General features: G+C 41.2%; 1 protein-coding gene across 1 annotated transcript in view; it reads left to right on the top strand.

Moving 5' to 3' along the window:
* SMARCAL1 (SWI/SNF related, matrix associated, actin dependent regulator of chromatin, subfamily a like 1) overlaps nucleotides 1–15,728 on the top strand; it is a 78,302-nt gene extending 62,574 nt beyond the window's left edge. Inside the window, exons 12-16 of the mRNA XM_044669430.1 lie at nucleotides 5,318–5,388; nucleotides 8,039–8,141; nucleotides 9,359–9,541; nucleotides 11,258–11,358; nucleotides 15,572–15,728. Coding sequence (XP_044525365.1) covers nucleotides 5,318–5,388; nucleotides 8,039–8,141; nucleotides 9,359–9,541; nucleotides 11,258–11,358; nucleotides 15,572–15,728 — 615 coding nt within the window. The remainder of the gene's footprint in view (nucleotides 1–5,317; nucleotides 5,389–8,038; nucleotides 8,142–9,358; nucleotides 9,542–11,257; nucleotides 11,359–15,571) is intronic.
* The last annotated feature ends 1,653 nt before the right edge of the window (nucleotides 15,729–17,381 follow it).

Here is a 17,381-nt window from a genome sequence, read left to right on the forward strand (position 1 = left end):
TATGGACATAAAGACAATTTTTTTTTAAATCCCAAAATATAATCATTAAATTAGAATTCATCCATCAATCAGCATTTATTAAAGAGGAAGAAAACAAGTATTAAACATCTGTTCTAGAACAGGAACTTTGCTAAATGCTTTACAATTATTATCTCATTTGATCTTCACAACCCTGAGAGATAGATGCTATTATTACCTCCATTTTACAGATGAACAAACTGAGACAGACAAATTATATGATTTCCCCAGTCAGATAGCCAGGAATTGTCTGAGGCTGGATTTGAACTCAGATCTTCCTGACTCTGGGCAGAACATTCTGTCTGCGGTGCCTTCTAGCTCCCTCAATGTGCTTAGCACACAGGGCTCAAAGGCAAAAAAGAAATAGGGGCTGCCTTCAAAGAACTTACATTTTGGGGTAAGGAGACAACATATACATATATAAGCTTATAAAATAAAATTCATATTATGCAGAGGAATAATTGCAATCCACCAACTAACATTTATTCCATGTTAATCATTAATTGATCATTCCCTGGTTTAGTAGGTAATGAATGTTTCCCACTTCCTAAGGGTTGTTGTAATGAAAGTTTAATGATGACAAAACCTGAGGGGGCCGGAACCGTGTCAAGTCTTCAGGGTGCTCAGCCCTGGGCTCCAGAAAGTAGGAACAGCTGGAACATTGCTTCTTCGCAGTGCTAAGGAAAGGCTTTGAGATCCTGGGTTGAAAGGGTTAAAAACAAAGCTCTTCCCCCGCCCCCCATAATTTTTGGCTAAATAGGAGCCGTTATGAATCTAGGGAAGATTGTTTCTCCCCACTCCCCGTCTCTCCTATTTTATAGTTGCTTTTTAAGTCCAAAATCTCCCTGTAATTTTGCTCATCACATTTGTTCCAGCAGAGCCAGGCAAACCTGTCAAGAATCCATTCTTTCTTTGTTGTCTCATGCTCTTCCATCTGGGAAGAAGACATTTTTTTAAAAAGCTCTAAATCCCAGAAGCCAAGGTGAAGCAGCCAATTTATAAAATATCATGTATAATGAAAGGCTTTTTTATATCTCAGTTGAAATAATAGGTATCGCTTCACAGGCTGGAGCAAAGCTGAATATAATCAACTTTTGTGTAAAGCCATTTTTTTTTTTTGATCAGTAAGACCAATGGCTGAAGAATGGAACCCAACCATACACCATGGCAATAACATTTTACCCCCTAAGCTATTTGACAAAAAATTCAAATTTTTGGCATTTAAAAGAAAATTCTCGGGCAGGTAAGGGGGTTAGTGGAGGAAGAGCCAAGCCTACAGATGGGAAGGCCTAGGTTCAAATCTGCCTCGGACACTTCCTGGCCACATAACCCTGAGCTAGTCACTTTTAGTCACTTACACCCCTACCTCCCCTCCACTGTGTAGCTTTTACCACTCTTCTGCCTTGGAACCAATAATTGATTCTAAGACAAAAGGTAAGGGTTTAAAAATAATAATAATTTAAATTCTGTGCCATGAATTGATCTTATTGAATTCATAATGAAGGACCATTAAGTATAGTGAAGGGAACCCTGGATTTGGAATCAAAAGCCAGGATTTAAGACCTAGGGCCATCTGTAAGTGCCTTCTTCTCCCTGAGACCTGGTTTCTCCAACTGTAAAATGGGGAATAATAAATACATGCTGTGTCCATTTCACAGTCATTGCAAAGGCCAAATGAGATAATGTGTGCATATATATATATGTGTATATATATATATATATACACACACACACACATATTTTAGAACCAAAAACCTCTATACTAAGGCACGTAAGATATTATCTCAAAAAAAAAAATGGAAATGTGGACACAAGTTAGCCAGAGCTCTCTATTAAGGAAGGGATGGGTCAGTGGGTAAGGAATAAGCAGGCCAGGAATAAAATAATAATAAATAATAATAAATAAAATAAATAGAATAAGGCTGGAAGATTAGTGTTCTCCAAGATGTGATAGTGGGCAAAGGGTTTCTAATTGCTTTTTTTTAACCTTTTTCTAAATATCTTTATCTTCCATTTGTAAGGGGAGAAAAGGGGCTTTTGGGGTTCAGTATATTAAAAGATGGTCGCCAGAGGATTGAACTATTATCAATCCTCAATTAAGAATAACCTCAAGTCAAAATTGACTTTTATGGAAGTTTATTTACAATTAAGAAGAGATAGAAGAAAATAAGGAAATAAGAATCTAATCCAGTAGGTAATTTACTATGATCCTCTAATTAATCCAGGTAGATCTAATTAACCCTCAGCCAGAGAGAGTCAGAGAGCCCGGAGGTGAATGAAGCAAAAATTCATTCACAGAGTCTATTAAAATAAGTTTCTTAAGAGAAGTTCAGGAAGATTCAGTCAGTCTTTAAACTCACCACGTGGAATTCAAAAGAAGATATTTAAAGTAGTCTCACCAAGGTCTCAACACTCCTTCACAGACCAGAAGAGCTTCTTCATCAACCACCCTCTTCACTAGAAACCTTCTACCCACCAGACTGCCTTCATGGCTTTTATGGTGGTTTCCTGTCCTTGTCCCTTTTCACAGGGGCCAATCCAGCTTCCAAATTGTCTAGGACTGTCCAGGGGATGGTCTTTGTGGGAACTAGTTTGCAACTTCTGGAGGTGTGAATGCTCATCAAAAAGGTTCACACTTTCTAAGGTGTGTTCTAAGTCAGAACAAGTTTGACTGAGTTTGAAAAAAGGAGTGGAGCTCTCCAAGTATCTTGTTGGCTTCTCACCTAGCACTAGGTAGGGTGTGAATTCACTAAGTGGTTTTCAAGTTTCTCTCACCTAGTTCAAGCTCAGGTCGATTCAAAGTTATTGCCAACCAAAGTGTTAACTCCAACTAGGCAAAGAGAACAAAGAATTCCCTTTTCACAAGCGTGAACTCAAAGATAACCAAGAATTCCCTTTTACACATTTTAGAATCAATACTAAGTTTTAGTTCCAAGGCAGAAAAGTTGCAAGGGCTAGGCAATTGGGGTTAAGTTAAGGTTAAGCCCAGCTTCTCACACCTAGGACATATCTGAGGCTAGATTTGAACCTAGGACTTCCTGTCTCCAAGCCTGGCACTCTATCCACTGAGCTCCATAGCTACCTCCTCAAATGGCATCCTGTAGCCTCTCCCTACATTTCCTTCCACCCTTGCCAATATTCTTATAGGGTAAAGGAATTACGTGTCATTGCTGGTATGGGACATTTGATTTCAACTAACATTTATTCACTTCTTGGCATGTACCTAGCAATAGGCAGTTTGTAGTGGGCTGAATGTTATCCTTTATCCAGAGAGAGGCAGTCCTGGGAAATGTTGAGTGCCATTAAAAAAAAAAAAACAAAACCAAGCCATGCCTCAATGTCACCGCATCCTGGCTCTAGGACTCTGGACAAGTCATTTAACTTTTTAATGCCCCATGCATGGCTGTTGGGAGGGTAAGTTTCTTCATCAGGAGTTCCCCAAACCCCAGGAGCCAAAGCATGGGCTCCTGAAATCAGCCTAAGAAAAATGCTTGGGATGCTATGCTAGGTTGTGGGAATCCAAAGGCCAAACTGCCAAGGGCCTTCCTTGACCTTAGGGAGCTTATATTCTACTGAGCTGGAGTGGACAAGCCCAGGACAACCTCCGGAGGGGAGACAGTGGATATTTTAGTCTGAAAAATGACTGGAAAATGGACTGCACAGGAGGAAATACGTCCCAGGGGAGGAAGACACAGCCCACACTGGAGAGCCCTGTTCTGAGCTCTGTGGCACCAGGCAGATTACTTAGCGCAGGGCCTGGATGACCCACAGACTTGCCCAGAGCACAGACGACCTAGAGAAGAGCAGAGCGGGAAGGTACCTAGTGATAGGGACAGCTTCCACATCCTGCTCCTCACAGTGCCTCCGTGGTCGCCATCGCACGTGGTCTTTCATGCCACCCTGCTGAGAGCCCCTTCCACAGAAGAGAGAGAAGGCCGGCCCAGAAGTAACTCCCACAGGTCATTGTCAGAGCCAGCATCAGAACCAAGGTCTCATCCAACCCACAAGCATCTATTAAGCACCTGCTGAGTTCTGGGTATTCAAAGGACAGAAGGCAGCCCCTGCGTTAGCACCACTCAGACCAGTGGGGACACTGTGTGCTCACAGACACAGGAAACACTGAAGAGATCACAGGCGACGATGGAGGGGACTTGGGAAGGGCCTCCAGAACTTAAGGGACTTTGGATTTTCAGGTCTTGAGCACAGATGCTGGCTTTTTTTTTGCCTTGGTATCCTCAGCACCTGGCTCAGTGCCTGGCACATAGTAGGTGTTTTTTGTTTTTAAACCTTCTGAGAATCAGTGCTAAGTACGGGTTCTAAGGCAGAAGAGTAGTAAGGGCTAGGCAGTGGGGGTTACCCAGCTAGGAAGTGTCTGAGGAAAGATTGGAGCCAAGTTCCTCCCTACTCAGGCCCCTTAGCTGCCTCACATAGTAGATGTTGCTTTTGGACCAACTAAGGTGAATGAAATCGGGGAAGCCAGAAAGCAGATGAGGAGGGAGAGAATTCTTGGCATGGGAGACAACTGCTGAAGATGCCTAGAGCTGGGAAGAGCAGCCAGAAGGCCAGGGGCACTGGCTCCCAGATTGGGGGAGTTGTAAGAAGGATAGAAAGGAGCAGCTGGGTGGCTCAAGGATAGAGAGCCAGGACTGAAGATGGGAAGTCTTAGGTTCAAATCTGACCTCAGCTGTGTGTGATTTGGGGCAAGTCACTTAACCCCCATTACCTAGACCTTACCACTCTCCTGCCTTGGAACCAAATCATAGCATTGATTCTAAGATGGAAATTAAAAAAGAAGAAATGATAGGGAGCCAATGGAATCTATTAAGGGGGGAGATGGGGAGATTAAGATAGCTATACCCAGGGGTTTGCTGGAACCTGTTGTGAGCCCTTACAGCACAGAAACTGGCATTTGCTACAAATCAGGGGTTGATGTACTGTTTTGTTGATTGTCTAGACTTATGAAAATGATAGAGGAAAAATGTTAATAATGCAGATTAAACTGCATTATTAAATGCATTATGAAGTATCACAGCATCGTGGGTACTTTCCTTACCAGCATGCCACTTTTGGAGCATTCTGACAGCCAAATTCAGGGCTGGACTCGAGGTGGGGAGCCCGACCCACAGGCAATTGCAGTAGTCTGGGCACGAGGTGATGAGGGCTCACCCAGGGAGGGTGGCGGCTATGTCCCTAGGCCTCATTTGATCATCAGTAGCACCCACAGCAGAGACAATTAGGTCAATCTATCCCAGAATCAGGAATCTAGTTAGAGTTAAGCTCTGGCTCTTCCTGTCCACAGAGGCGGCAGCAGAAGGAAGCCCTGCTCCTTTTCTTTCACAGAACAGCAGAAGCGAAAATCCAGCCTGCCACGTAAGTGCTCGGCCAGCTTCGGGGCCTTCTGAGGACTGTGTTGTCCGGTTCTTGCTCCTGCCCATCTTCCAGATGAGATTATGGCTGTCTTGGAAGCGAGTGTTGGGTAACCATGCCCTGCTGTACCAGAGATGTGACCAGCATCTGGCTGGTTTGGGGCTGCGATACCATGCTATCCTCTCTTGCTTCCAGGAAGTCTTATTCCAAATCCGAGATGGAGTTGGGGAGGGGGGCGTGGATGCTACCACTGAAGCTCTCATCTGTAGTCTGTCTGACCAGGCCCCAGCAGAGTGTCAAGTGGCCAGGACAATCTACCTGCATGATATGAAGCAGGTTGCAAGCTACCTTACCACTCACCATTTCCCAGGACCCTGTGATAGCTCATTCTGTGCTATTTTAGTGCTTAGCTCTCTTTTGCCATCTCAATAAAAAAATCAACATTTATTAAACACCTCCTATGTGCCAGGCACCCTGCTAAGCTCTGGGGATACAAAAAAAGGTAAAAGATGGTCCCCATCTCTGCTCTGTGACCTGTCCCACAATCTTTCTTTCCCTTTCTCCACATCTGCCCAATTTGGACCTGAGATTTAAAAAAATGACAACCAAAAAAAACCTGCAAGGGAGCTAATGGCAAGAATGGTGAACTCTCTTGCTTTGTCTCTCTGGAGTGTCCTTGTGTCCTTGTCAAACCCAGAAAGCACCCCAGACAGACAAAGCATTTACCTAAAGAGTAAATTGCCATTTACTCACAGGCAATTGAAATCAGCTGTCCTAGTGAACCAAAAGTAATGCAAATTTTATCTGGGAATTATTCACCTGTCTTTGGCTTTCTGTTCTAAATCATCCTCCATTTTCTGCTCTTAAGAGAGGAGGAAACCTATTCTTTCATTCTCAGTATGAGAGAAACTTGGAGGTGTTCTGTCGACATCGATTTGGCTGGTGTTTTATTGTTTAGAAACCACAGAAAATTCTGGTACCAGAATGATCCAAATGATGAAATTGTGAATTTAGTGTGGGTGAGTAGTGCCAGAGTGACAGCTGGAAGGCCTGATATCTGTGGATAAATGGAAGAGCCCCAGTGGTGGCCCTTTACACCAACCAAAGACCTATTTTTCTCAGCCCTAGTGACTTCTCCCACCATCTTGTCAGGGTGGCTAGAAGAGAGTTCTCCATGCCATTGGGACTTGTAGTTCTCCATAAAGAAGCCAGTGAGTTTTAGCCAGTTCTCCTTCACCCTCTGTTCAATGCCCTTTTCATTTATGACACTGTTAGGATACTAATGAACTCCAGATGTGGTTTTTATTAGTGTGGGAACTTATCCACTAGAAACTGATTTGAATTGCCCCCACTGTCCCATTTCTCATAGGCTACTGAACAACAGATGGTAAGGATGTGTGCTCTCTCCTTCCCGAAGCTAATGACCTACAAACCCTGGTGTCTTGTCGGTAGCTTCCTCCCCAGGCCCTGGCCCCAGAGCCACCTCATTCCCTTAGAAGTTTTTAATTCAGCCATTTGCCTCAACTCATAAATAACTTGGCACATGTAAGATAGTTACCGTTCTCAGAAATGAAATGATGAAAATATGTGTAACCTAAATACCCTCAACCTAATGGAAACTGGGCAGGAAAGCTTCAAGAAATGGCATTATTTCTGCCTCTCCTCCTTGGAAAACTGAGGATATTGAGGAGACAGGCAGATAAACTAGGGAAGAGTAGCTTGGGTCAATACTTTTTGGCGAGCCAGGAAGATCTAGAGGGCTTCGTGACTTTTTAAAAAGAAAAACTCTCTGTAGTATAGCTTAAGTCATTAGGAGGAAGGAAAAGCCTTTAATTTTGTAACTGATTGGATGAACTATGACTTATCCTCATCATAGGATTTAGAGCTAGGAAGGGAACTTAGAAATTAAAACCACTTTGTTTTATAGTTGAAGAAACTTATAGTCACAAAATTGAGAGACCTGCCCCAGGTTTTATCCTCCATGCTTGAATGAATGAATTGGCCACTAGCTCAAACAGCTCCATCTGAATTTTCCTCTGGGACATTTGTTCAACAGATATCGAGTACCTGTTGTGTACAGGTCATAATGTTAGGTGCTAGTTACAGACATTTAGGGGCACAGAATTAACTCTGAAAGAACTTACAATTTAGTTAGAACTGGGGGTAAGGAAAGGAGGATACAAAGAATCAGGGATTATCTACCGATAATTGTATCTTTGTTCTCTTACTAGCTAACAAACAGACTTACGTGATCACTTCAGGGGCCCCTGGATCTTAGAACCATTTGTGTAGCTTTGCTGTTACAACTTTCTGTAGTCAAGACCAAAACTTCCAGAAAGCCTCTATCACTGACCCAGCTCCTCAAGGGAAGCAAACTTACCCAATGTGCCTTTTTCGCCTAAGTTCTGCTTGTAGGTTATTAAACTACTTCTTGCTGTCTAGTTTTCTGCTTTCAGCAAGAAGGTGCCCACTGGAAGATATTGCTAGCTTAGGCATGATGTTATGACTAAGTTATTATCACTAGAGATTGTGATGCCAGAGAGAGCTGAGAGCCCCTAGGCAAGGGCCACAGCTCAACTCTGTACCACATCAGGAATCCCCCTTCAATGGATGAACAGTTCTGTGATGAGGATTTTGTTGCTGTAAAATGCAGGGACTATATCCTGGATTTATTGGAAAGTGGAAGAGAGAAGCTCCTAGTATTTGCACATCATAAGCTAGTCCTGGATGCCCTCAGTGAAGAGCTGGAGAAGAAGGTAAGTGAGCAGTGCAATCTGACACAGTTCCTGCTCCTCCAGGGTGGCCCTAGACCTAAATGGAGATCTGTAAACTGTTCTTTTTTTTTTTTTTTTTTTTTAATTTAATTTTCAGTTCCAAATTTTCCCCCCTTCCATCTCTCTCTTCCTCTGTTACAAATATGTATATTCAAACAAAACAGAACCTCCCTTTAACATATATATGTATACACATACACACACATACACATGAGGCTATTAGTTCAATTATTTTCAGTCATATCTGACTCTTCATGATCCCATTTGAGGTTTTCTTGGCAGAGATCCTGGAATGGTTTTCCATTTCCTTCTCCAGCTCATTTGACAGATGAGGAACCTGAGGTAAACAAGATTAAGTGATGTCTCAGGATCACACAGCTAGTATGTGTCTGAGGCCAAATTTGAATTCAAGTCTTCCTGACTCTAGGCCAGGTGCTCTATCCACTGCATCATCTCACAAAATACATGTGACAATTTTTCTGTGTGAATAAAATTACTAATTCTTTAATTCCTCCATTTTTTGTTCCAAAAATTTTCCAGACCCTCCTCTATCCCAAGGATTTTTTGTAACCCCCAAGATTTTTATAGTATCCATCAATCTATTTCAAGCCTACCCAGTGATCTGTGATCAAAATAATTTGGGAAGCATTGTTCTCGTGTCTCTAGTAAGAGAGCATCTCTTTGTCAAAGGCAGCATGCCCTCAGAGAGCATTGGATTTTGATTTGTAGGACTTGGGTTCACATTCTAGCTCTGCTTCTCATTAACTGTGTGATTATGGATGAGTCACTGAGCCTTGGGTTCCTCATTTTTTAAATCAAAAGGTTGGACCAGATGGCCACTAATGTCCCTTCCAGCCTTAAATTTGTGATCATGTGACCCTCAGAAGCTTTGCTAGTGGTGCTTTGTAGGATGGAGGGCATTTGAAACTTAAAAAAAAAATAGGTGTTTGCTCTTAGAGCTAAGTTGGCATGGAGGAACATGTCTTTGATACTCATTCCGAAATCTAGAAAAGGAACAACACAAAGTCTGGCCAACCTCAAATGCTTATAAGACACATCCTGTTTCAAGCAAGAATTTGAGTTGAAGTGGAAATACAGGTCTTTGATTTTTTTCAGGCAGTTCCAGCAAACAGGCTGTTGCTGGGAGAAGGGTGACAGAGAGACCTTAGAGTGATCATCCTCTTTCCTTGTCTCTTTAGCACATTGGCTACATCCGAATTGATGGGGCCACATCCTCAGCAGACCGCCAGACCCTTTGCCAGCAGTTCCAGCTGTCTGAGAAGTGCTCTGTGGCTGTCCTCTCCATTACTGCAGCCAACATGGGCCTTACCTTTTCGGCTACCGACCTGGTGGTGTTTGCAGAACTCTTCTGGAACCCAGGGGTAAGGCATGCCAAAGACCCTCATTCTCTGTGCATTGTGGTCCGGGCAAAGGAAGAAATCCCTTGGAGAAGGGGAGGCTGGGTTTCTTTGATCTTCTCGGAACCTTGATAGCACATCTTCCTCTAAAGACTGTCATGTTGTAAGAATTTATGTTGGGATTTAAGTTTTAACCTCCAAGAGCACTTTAATATCTTTTGCCTCATTTTACTTTCACAGTAACCCAATGAAGCAGATAAAATAGGAATTATTATTCCAACTCTACAAATGAGAAAAATCCCCAAACAACACAAACTAGTTCCAAGATTTAGAATCATAGACATTTAAAGAGTTACAAGGAACTTTAGAAACCACTGAATCCAGTTCTCATTTTATAGATGAATGAAATACTTAGGCTTATTTATTTTATATTTTACCTGTGTAGGAAACTTAAGTCCTCTTGAGGGAAATTATTTTTTTCCAAGATCAGCTAGCTATACTGTCCATTTGCTTAATTAGAGACAAAGCTTAAACTAAACCTTGAATCTGACTCAGCCCCATATTCTTGCTGTTTGACCCCACTGTGGCTTGCTGCAATCCTTTTAGCTAATAAAAAATACATGTTGTTTTATATTTTGTTTGTTTGTTTTTCTCTCTGACCACTATTAGTTTCATCCCTAGCTTTAAAGGCTATTACTCCTGCAATGGCAGATATTTTCAACCTCATTAAATTTTCTCCTTAACTAAGAAAGTACTTACATCTCTTTTCTGAATTCCCATGTAACTTTTATGAAATGCAGTTGTAATAGTTTAATTAAGATTGACATTTATACATCAGTGACAAGTGACTCTAGTTTATACTTGTGAAAGAACACCAAATTCTGGGTAATTTGTTTAAAAAAAAGGAAGGAAACAAAAAACAAACAAACAGATGACTATATAGGCAAATTAGTCTCCCCAAAAGTCATTAGATTCTCCACTTGGGCATGTGCTTAGCCATTACTCTCCAGAGAGAAAGCTTCGGTTGCCTTGTGTATCACAGAGAAGATAGAGGGAGCTGGGGTTACTTTTCCCCCAGTCGCATCATGCCTGGAACGATTAAAACTATTAAATAACAGATTATTCAGAATAGGATTGTTTAGTGGAAAGAAACCTGAAAGAGAAGTCAGAAGATCTGGGTTCCATTTCCAGTTCCACTGCTTGCTAGCTGTGGGACCTTGGTCAAGTCATTTACCCTTTCTCAGTCTCACTCTGAGAGGATTAAGGTCTCTTAAGTTTCTGAGGTTCTTTATCTGTAAAATGTATATGATGATACCTGTCCTGGTGACCTCCAGGAATTGTGAGACTCGAGAGATATAACCCATGACTCCAAAGCACTTTAATATAAAGCACTATAGTGATATTGGTCAAGAAAACTGTGCTTTAGCATATCGTATAGCAGAAAAGTGATTTTTAAAAATATATATTTGTGAGGAGCAGCTAGGTGGCTCAGTAGATAGAAAGCTAAGCCTGGAGATGGGAGGTCCTGGATTCAAATCTGGTCTCAGATCCTTCCTAGCTGGATGACCCTGAGCAACTCACTTAACCCCCATTGCCCAGCCCTAACCACTCTTCTGCCTTGGAACCTATACACAGTACTGATTCTAAGACAAAAAGTAAGAGGCTTTTTGGTTTTTTTTTCCTTTTAATTTGTGGCATGCTACAATTGATTTGAGTCCTTTCATTCTTTGGGAAACCCAGGTATTGATTCAAGCTGAAGACCGTGTGCATCGAATTGGGCAGACCAGCTCAGTGACCATTCACTACCTGGTAGCAAGAGGCACAGCAGATGATTACCTATGGTAGGGATTGGCCAACCCACAGTGCTTGGCAGGTTTGGTTTGGGGCAGAGGCTTACCCGGGTGGTGCACCTTATTGATTCCCCAAGAGCTTTCTCCTTTGGCGGAAGACTCTGGGACCTATTATAAAGAGCCCACTTATGAGTGCTGCTTCCTTTCAGCATTGGTGTCATTTTAGTGATGCTAACAGGATTAAGCCCTTAACCTGAGCACTAGAGGATGAAAAAAATGTGGTCCCTATCCTCAAGCAGTTAACAATGCAGAAGGATCTAATCTAACAAAAATTGCATTCCTGGGGTTTTGTTTGTAATTTATTTTTACATTTTTTAAATCCCTGAGCATGGTACCTAAAGTAGAAATTGATGGTGTTGTTCAGTCCTTCCGTCATGTCTGACTCTTTGTCAACTCCTGGATTATAGCACACTGGGTCCTTCTGTCCTTCCCTATCTGCCAAAGTCAAGCTCATATTCCTTGCTTCCAGATACTATCCATCCACCTCATCCTCTACTATACCCTTTTCCTTTGGCCCTTAATTTTTCCCAACATCAGGGTCTTTTCTAATGAATTCTGTCTTCTCATTATGTAGCTCAGTGGTTCCCAAACTTTTTTGGCCTACCGCCCCCTTTCCAGAAAAAATATTACTTAGCACCCCCTGTCACATACTATCACCGCCCCCTTACAGTTATTCACCGCCCCCAAATGCACCTGTGGCCATCACTGCTCCCCCTGGATCACTGCAGCACCCACCAGGGGCAGTGGCACCCACTTTGGAAATCACTGATGTAGCCCAAGTATTTAAGTTTCAGCTTCAGTATTTCCAGTGAGTAATCTGAATTAATTTCTTTAAGTATTGACTGATTTAATCTCTTTTCTGGCCAAGGTACTCTCAAAAAGTCTTCTCCAGCACAATTAGAAAGAGTCAATAATGTGATGTTTAGCTTTCCTTATAGTCCATTTCTCACAGTCATACATTGCTAATGGAAAAAAACATAATTTTGACTAAATGGACCTTTGTGAGTGAGGTGATATCTCTGCTTTTTAGTATGCTGCCCAGATTTGTCATAGCTTTCTTTCCAAGGAAAAAGCTTCTTTTAATTTCACAGCTACGGTTGCTGTCTGCTTTGATCTTTGAGCCCAAGAATACAAATCTTAACACTACTTTCATTTCTTCTCCCTCTCTTTGCTAGGAAATGATTAGACCAATTGCCAAGATCTTAGTTTTTTTCTTTATGTTAAGCTTCAAACTCGCTTTTACATTCTCTTTTACCCTCATCAAGAGGCTTCTTAATCTCTTCCCTTTCTGACATCACAGTGGTATCATTTATAGATCTGAGATTATTGATATTTCTCCTGAACCTTTAATTCCAGCTTTGGATTCATCCAACCTGGCATTTCTACCTACAAATTAAATAAATAAGGTGATTTTGTAATGAGTTTTGTCATTCTCCTTTTCCAATCTTAAACCAATGAATTATTTCATGTTAGGTTCTAACTATTGCTTCTTGGCTCACATATAGGTTTCCTGGAGACAAATAAGATGATCTAACACTCCCGTCTTCTTTTGAGGACTTGCCACATTTTGTTTTGATCCACACAGTCAAAAGCTTTTGTGTAGTCAGTGAAACAGAAATAGATGTTTTTCTGGAACTACCTTGCTTTCTCAATAATTCAAGGAATATTGGCAATTTGGTCTCTAGTTCCTCTGCCTCTTCAAAAGTCAGCCTGCTCTTCTGATAATTCTTGGTTCCCATGTTGCTGAAACAAAGCTTGCAGAACCTTAAGCATAAACTTTCTAGCATGTGAAATAAAAGCAATTATTTGGTACTTTGAACATTCTTTGGCATTGCCCTTCTTTAGGAGGTAGAAATAGTTTGGGATATAAAATGACCTTTTCTAATCCAATGTTCTCCATTGAGTTTTCCAAATTTGTTGGCATATTGAGTGTAGGACTTTAACAGCATCTTCAATTTGGGTTTTAAATAGCTCGGCTGGAATTCCATCACCTCCACCAGCCTTAACATTAGCATAGCTTCTTAAGGTCCACTTGACTTCATTCTCTAGGATATCTGGTTCTAGATGAATAATCACACCATCATGGTTATCAGTGATGTTAAGATCTTTCTTCTATAGTTCTTCTGTATGTTCTTGCCATCTCTTCTAATTCTTTTAAGTCCCTACTATTTTTTGTTTATCATGCTCATTTTTACATGAAACATTCCTTTGATATCTCTGATTTTCTTGAAGAAATCTTGTCTTTCCCATTCTATTGTTTTCTTCCACTTCTTTGCATTAATTATTTAAGAAAACCCTCTTATTTATCCTTGCTATACTCTGAAATTCAGAATTCACTTGGATATAGTTTTTCTTTTCTCCTTTGTCTTTTGCTTTCTTTCTTCATATATTTGTAAAGCCTTGTCAGACTGCCATTTTGCTTTCTTGTTCCTCTTTTTCTTTGGAATGTTTTTTGTTGCTGCCTCCTGTTCAGGACTGCAAACCTTTGCGCATTGCTCTTCTGGTACTCTATCTGCCAGATCTAATCTCTTAAATCTTGTCATCACTTCCACTTCATATTCATAAAGGATGCTATTTTGGTCATACCTATACAGTCTGATTGTTTCCCCTACTTTTTCTAATTCAGATCTTAATTTTTCAATAAGCTCATGATATAAGCCATAGGCAGTTTTAGGTCTTGTTTTAACTGAGTGTATGGAGTTTCTCAATCTCTGGCTGCAAAATATTAAATCAGTCTGATATCAGGATTGACCATCTGGTGATGTCCATGTGCAGAGTCGCCTTTTGGATGCAGGAAAAAAAAGAGTGTTTGCCATGACCAGAGAGTCACCATGAAAAACTATTAGTCATTGCCCTGTTTCTTTCTGTACTCCAAGGCCAAACTTGTCCATTTTTCCAATTATCTTTTGACTTCTTCCATTAGCATCCCAATCCCCTATTACAAATGTAACATCTTTTTTTTTTTATATTGCTTCTAGATGTTGTAAAACTTTATAGAACTAATCAATTTTTACCTCTTCAGCATTCAAGTGTTTGGGGCATAGACTTGTATTACTGTGATACTGAATGGTTTGCCTTGGATTTGAACAGATATCACTCTTTATTTTTGAGATTATAAGCTATTCCGTTGTAAATGATACTAGGTGATTTCTCTGCATGTTAATGAGAAAGATCAATTAGCATTATTATCCATAAGGAAGTGACTCTCTCTAGCATAGGCCTACAGATCTCATCATTTTCAGTATGTAACAGTAAAAATTCCTTTTGTATATAAACTAAATTAGATAATCACTGAGATCCCAGCCAACTAGAAAATTCTATGAGCATATGTCATAAATCTACCCTGGCCTTCTTATCCTGTGTGTTCCTTATATGTGTTCTTCTCTCCTCCTTTCCCCTAAACTCCCCTTACCTTTAGAGTATAACTTATTAACGTGGAGTCCATCAATTTGGTTTTTTTTTAAGATGTATTTTGATAACTATATTTCCATATAGTTGATTTCCTATATTGTGTGAATTTGAAAAGTATTGTTTTGAGAAGAGGTCTGTAGGTCTCACCAGACTGCCACAGGGGTATCTAACAATAAAAGATCAAGAACTTCTTTATAGAGTTAGCCTGCTCTCCCATCCAAGCATATTCCTCATGTCTTCAGTCTCACTATGGCTTAATGCACACGATTCCTTTCTCTAAGTAATGAGGATAATGATGCTTAGTTTGTTGATTTCACCCTTGGCCATTGATTGTGGGGTTATATATTAGGCATCTAGAGATGTGACAGCCCTCAATAGCTCTCTGGACATTGAGGCAGGACACATCAGGGCATCACAGAGGTCTGAGAATATACAATAGATAAAAGATAAGAGCCAGGGACTTTAAAGGCCTAGCTCTATCTGGGAAAAAAAAAAAACTGTCCCCTATTTTTTTTCCCTCCTTTTCTGTAGTATGACAATATTTCATAGGTAGCTCAGCTGGAAAGAATTTGAGCCTAATGATTTCATGAGAAGTACACAGAGGATTAGTCTTCAAATTGAGAGGGGAAACTATGTTCAAGGTTACAGTCCTGCCTCAAAATTTGCAAAACAAATCAAGGAATTAAGGCCATAGTAACTACTTTGGGGAGGAAGATTGTCAGCTCCAATTTCAAATAGCCAGTATTTTTGTTCAGGTTATGAGTGCTCACTGCCTTTCATTTTCCCCCTGCAGGCCTCTGATTCAAGAGAAGATTAAAGTCTTAGGCCAAGCTGGGCTTTCTGAGACCAATTTTTCAGAAGTGACCGAAGCCAGTGATTATTTCCACAAGGTAATGCCGGGTTATGGCTCCCTTGATGCCGGGGTAGAAGAAGGCATTGAGCTGCTTTGAGGCGATTGTGTTACCAATAGGACATTATGAGTCACTCTTCCTGGCTTCCTGGCCTGGGAGTAGGAAAAGAGATGGCCCTGACACAATGCTCATTTCAATCTGTGTGTACGTCTCTTTTGGGAAACATGATGCACTTAACCCCCAACCATCTTAGGAATATCTCTGAGTCACAAAGTCCCTGCCTAGATCCAAGCCATTAGAAGCTGACAGAAATATGGTCCTGGATGCTCGGGAGTCTTCCTCAGGCTCTATTGAGAGAGGCGAGTCGAGGATTCCAGCAGCAGTCTCTCGGGGGGCCCCCAGAGTGTGACCCAGTTTCCTTTCTTCTTCCCAAGAGCCAAGGTACTGTAGACATTCCCAAAAGGTGGTTCTCACCGTTCTTTAGTCAGCATCATTCCTAGGAGAGGGCAGTACTAAAAAGGCTCAAGAATAAGTTTAAGCCCTGCCTAAGGAACATTCTGCTTTGATGTCTGTCCCAGACTCAAGCACACATTTGAACAAGTACTTCTTACTGTTTTGGGATTTTTTTTTTAGTTTAATTTTTTTTTTCAATTAACTAAATGCCACTTACTCACTTCTGTGGAACCAGAGAGGCCAGAAACTTGAGGGCTTCATCAGGTATTGTTTGCCTGCTAAGTGGGTGCCTAGAAGTAAGAAATGGGAGCCGTTACTTCACGGTAGATCCCTGTTTCTCTCTTGCTGAGTGCCCATCCCCTGGGTCTTTTCACAAGTCTGCCTTGGAAGGTGTCCTGTTGGATCTGATGCTTATTTTGATGAACGCTTCCAAGAAGGCATTGGCATTCTGACCAAATAAGGAAAAACCAGCCCTCTTTTCCTCTCAGGGCCTCGTTCTTTCATTCTTGGGAAGATGAATCGGACCATCAGAATATTGTATTATTGCAGGTGGGATAGGGAGTTTTGGCTTTCATTTCCTATTATAACTAAACCCCCTAATTTTGAAGTGAGGCTATAGTTTATTGTGTCTTCTTGGTAGGTCCTTTCTTAGAAGTGAAAATTATCCACGTAAGAAAGATTCTAGGGTGACTAACTAAACTACCAGGAGAAGAGCCATCTGTCCTGAGGACCAAAAAGAGCCAAGTTCAAGTCTCACCTCTCATAAATACTAGTTGTGGGCAGATCTCTGAGATGGTGAACTGCTGACAGTTTGTCTATCTGTATTAGTAAAGTGCTTTTCTTCCCTGGGAGCTTCCTACCCACAGTGAGGAAATCACAGTTCCAGATCCCAGTATTATGCTAATTACCAAATAATCTCATTTAAAAAGGCCCTCTAAGAGCTTTTTGGTCTTGTGAATGTATGAACTTGGTTGGCCAAATTAAAGTTGCTTTATCTCAAACAATTCATCAATAAACATTTACTGAGCACCAGCTATATGCCATGCACTGTTCTAAGCATTGGTTATAATCTTGCTAAGTGCTACTTGAAAAACAATGAGACTTCATTTGTCATTTAAAAGTTAGTTCAGGGGCAGCTGGGTAGCTCAGTGGATTGAGAGTCAGGCCTAGAGATGGGAGGTCCTAGGTTCAAATCTGGCCTCAGACACTTCCCAGCTGTGTGACCCTGGGCAAGTCACTTGACCTCCATTGCCCACCCTTACCACTCTTCCACCTAGGAGCCAATACACAGAAGTTAAG

Source organism: Gracilinanus agilis, chromosome 3, assembly GCF_016433145.1.
Source record: "Gracilinanus agilis isolate LMUSP501 chromosome 3, AgileGrace, whole genome shotgun sequence".
In the NCBI taxonomy this organism is placed as follows: Eukaryota; Metazoa; Chordata; class Mammalia; order Didelphimorphia; family Didelphidae; genus Gracilinanus; species Gracilinanus agilis.